Source organism: Acyrthosiphon pisum, chromosome X (genome assembly GCF_005508785.2).
Source record: "Acyrthosiphon pisum isolate AL4f chromosome X, pea_aphid_22Mar2018_4r6ur, whole genome shotgun sequence".
In the NCBI taxonomy this organism is placed as follows: domain Eukaryota; kingdom Metazoa; phylum Arthropoda; class Insecta; order Hemiptera; family Aphididae; genus Acyrthosiphon; species Acyrthosiphon pisum.
In genome coordinates, this window is record NC_042493.1 from 95,888,940 (window position 1) to 95,892,932 (window position 3,993).

Below are 3,993 nucleotides of genomic sequence, written 5' to 3' on the forward strand. Positions count from 1 at the left end.
ATTGATTGATTTTAATTAATGCAAGCGTATGTATATTAAACCCAAAGGGAAAGATAACAGATTTGTGAATTGTTGTGGTAAGGACAAAAGTACTCAATATACTCTGAACAAAAACATAAGGTCCTGCAAGCCCATATTTATACAGAGTGGAGATTGGTTTTTTAAGCCGGATCTGTTAGATTACAACGACTGCATGAACTACGTGCGTTCGCGGCCAGCTGTGCGTTCTGATTGTACATTTGGACCCATGGAACAAGTAACAGAAATATTAAATAATAACATATTGATAAACTTGCCCGCGTAGATACATGGGGTGGTGCAAATATTTTCAGAAATTCAATGTTTAGAACTGACGTTGCGAATTTGCAAAAACCATACAAACTTATAGAATATTTAAAAATTCGTAGTCACTATTTAAGTCGTATTTACGTTTCACAGATGAACCAAGCTACCCATTATTTAGACGCATCGATGATATACGGTACGACGGAAAAACAGACGTTGTCGTTGAGGCAAATGTCCCATGGTCAACTTTTAGTACAAAGAGCGTTCGAGTTCACCACAAGTTCAAAAATCACGGACTTATTGCCGGTGGAAACCACCGATACGAACGTTTGTCAGAACGGTCCCGGTACGTGTTTTAGGGTTGGTGATGTTCGAGCAAACTCGTTTCCACAACTGAATGCCGTGCACACACTGTGGGTAAAGGTACACAATCGGATAGCCGAAGAACTGAATAAAGAAAAAATCTTCTGGACAGACGAAGAACTTTTCCTAGAGGCCAAGAAAATTGTGACGGCGTGCATACAGCACATCACGTACAACGAATGGCTGCCGGCACTGCTTGGCGTTAACTACACCAAGGAAAACGGTTTGGGACTGGGACAAAGAACCAAGTACGATGAGACTGCTGACCCGACAGTTAGCAACAGCTTCGCGACTGCGATACTGCCGTTTGCCAATTCTATGATCAGTAATTCGATTAGGTACGGGCATATACCACATATAATATTATTATTGTCATCATTATAATTATCGTAATTTATGGTAAATCGTTTTGTGGTGACAGTTTTTAAAATAGACGTAAACAATCGTCGGTATTCAAAAATATAAAATATTCCTTTTAAAATGTAGGTATATGATCAATACGTAAGGGCGACAATATTGTCACCATATTTGTTATTCCACCCCTGTGAACTTGTTAACGGTTTTTCATATTTAAACGGTGACTTATACATTTTAGATTCTGAAATTAGGAGCGAAAGAATGTATTGCTTTTACATAGATGTGTGTTTTTTTATTTTTTGTCAGATTTTCCGCAAGGTTTCCTACCGTAAACAATAAAAAAAAGATTACTGAAAAGTAGCTTTTATTTTTTATGAGTTTTTGAATTTAATATTTTCACAATATTGGATTTTCATCAGTAAATTAAGGAATTTTAGTCTATCTATTTTTGATATCTTATTGTAATTTAAAACTAATAACCAGACATACTTTAAAAATGTATACGTTTTTTCTTTTCATTGCTAATATAAGACATTTGAATGGAGGTTTCCTAACAAGTTTTTAAACCTCTATTAAAAAGAAAAGGTTCATGTTTTTGTTTTGCATGTTTTTATTTAGTTTTTTAGAGACAGACATCTTTACATTAAAGTTAAGTGTTCGATATCTAAATATCGATGGTACCATAAAGAAAAATTACAACAAACCGCGTTTGTTGGCAAACTTTACCGAAGATTGGTATGATAAGATTGGTATCCAAACTATGTTAATGGGACTAACTGCGCAGGCTTCACAAAAAGTCGATATGCATTTTACACAATCGGTAAGTTTATGATACACAATCAATATATAAACTTTGTTTTATACAACATGACCTTAATAATGTAAACAATATTCTTTACGCACATGTTTTTTTAAAATACTTTTATAGATTACAAATTACCTATATAATATTGATCCGAATGGTTCGTATGGAATGGACATTCTCAGTTTGGATATACAACGAAGCCGCGATCACGGTATTCCAAGCTACACGCAATTTAGAAAATATTGTGGACTAAAAGACATAGAAAACATGCAAGATTTGTCTGAGATCATGGTGGAAGGCGTAAGTTTGAAAAAAAAAATTGAAATTGATAAATAATTACTATAACTACTGTATAATGCTTAGCGATTACTTTCTTTCTGCATGTTGTTTTTAGTCAGCTGATAGATTGTTGAAGCTATACAAAACTTGGAACGATATAGATCTATTGGTTGGTGCATTGTTGGAGAAACACGCTGATGATGCAATGGTTGGCCCTACGATGAGGTGTATCATCAGGGAACAATTTGTAAGAACTAGAATTGCAGATAGATATTTTTATGACGTACCAGGAGTATTCACTGATTGTTAGTATACCCAAGTTATATTTAATGAATGCAAATAATTTTAACTATACTATATTTAATTTAAGATCAACTGGAGAATATCAAACGCGTAACGCTTGCCAGAGTTATATGTGATAACGCTTATCCTTTGTTGATGACACCACAAGTTTTTTTGAGACCAGCAGATTATGTTGATTCAGCTCATCTCTGTGATTCAACATTAATTCCGAAAATGACCTTCAATGGTTGGTTTGATAAACTGGAAGACAATTATTTTGGTGTAAATTAACAATAAAAATCAATTTTACACATTCGAATAAGCAACATTTTTTTGATAATATTCATCTGATTTGAATAGTTTATTTTATCATTCTTTACCTTTCTGTACGGACAACGTAATAACTTAAGATGCACTGGCTTACAAGATAATGACGTAACCAGTATCACCCACTGACTATATTTCAACAGTCATCCACATTACTTCCGGAAAAATCTATTACAAAATATTATTATATGATATATTTAATTATAATTTATTAACGTTAAAGAAACAATGATATTAGTTTTTTATAATTATAAGTTTTATCCTTTTTTTATTTAATAATGAACAGATATTAATCAACTTTTTGTTGGACTTTTTGCGATATGCATTATGTAATACTTAATTATAAGTTTAATTCAAATATTTATTAAATTATTATTTAAATTATAATTTTATACTGATACTTATTTGAAAACAGTAGGATAATATTCTGAATTTGTAATTAAATACTATTAAATATTAACTAACAAGAGTATTCTATTAAGTTCTTAATTCAATTACTGTTCAGTATTTAATATTTAGGTTCACGAGGATTGTACATATTTCATTAATTTATTATATGGCGCACATAATATATTTGTATATTAGAATATACCTACATATATGGATAAAACATAATAAAATATTCATTGAATTTTCCACAATCAATTTCTATTCTAGTTGTAATGATCTTTGCAAGACGTTATTTACACATTTTTTTAACAAGTAGACAAATAGACATTTGTTGAATGAACAATCAAATGTCCAAGTATACAGATGTCCATACTGTATTATGTCTATTTCTTTTGTTATAACCAACAGTCTTTGGGTAAATCAAATGTACGATATACTCTATGTACCTCGAAAAGAAATTTCTATTTTCATTCACATTTTGTAGAACACCCGATGGTGAAACAAACATTTTCCTCTAATGGAAACTCAATGGTATTCTGCACTTCTGCAGTAAGATTAGATTTTCATTTTTTTTTAAATTGTGTTTTCATTGAAGAGTTTTGGTCTTTTAATACCTTAGACCTTTATCGATATAGACATGTTATTCTCCTCATATATTGTGTAAGCCACCGTAAAACGTCTCGTTAAAATAAAAAGTTTAAAAAATCAAGGCTCAACCATAGACAATGTCCTATCAACAATGTACTTATTATTTCTTCATATTATGTTTGTAGAACCCTTTTAAGAATAACATAGGCAACATAACATACAGTATTGCAGTATTATCTTTAATATTGGTTACCACCATAAACTATCTATTTAACTAGTTGCTGGTCAACGGTTACCTGCTTAGCAGAAAGTGATAA

At 31.4% G+C, this 3,993-nt stretch overlaps 1 protein-coding gene across 1 annotated transcript; it reads left to right on the forward strand.

The window, feature by feature from the left end:
- The first annotated feature begins 516 nt into the window (after nucleotides 1-516).
- On the forward strand, nucleotides 517-2,662 carry LOC100161945 (peroxidasin-like protein). Its single transcript, XM_029485316.1, has 4 exons — nucleotides 517-973; nucleotides 1,632-1,825; nucleotides 2,205-2,394; nucleotides 2,460-2,662. The coding sequence occupies exons 1-4, from the start codon at nucleotides 517-519 to the stop codon at nucleotides 2,660-2,662; spliced, it is 1,044 nt and encodes a 347-aa protein (XP_029341176.1).
- Nucleotides 2,663-3,993: the final 1,331 nt, after the last annotated feature.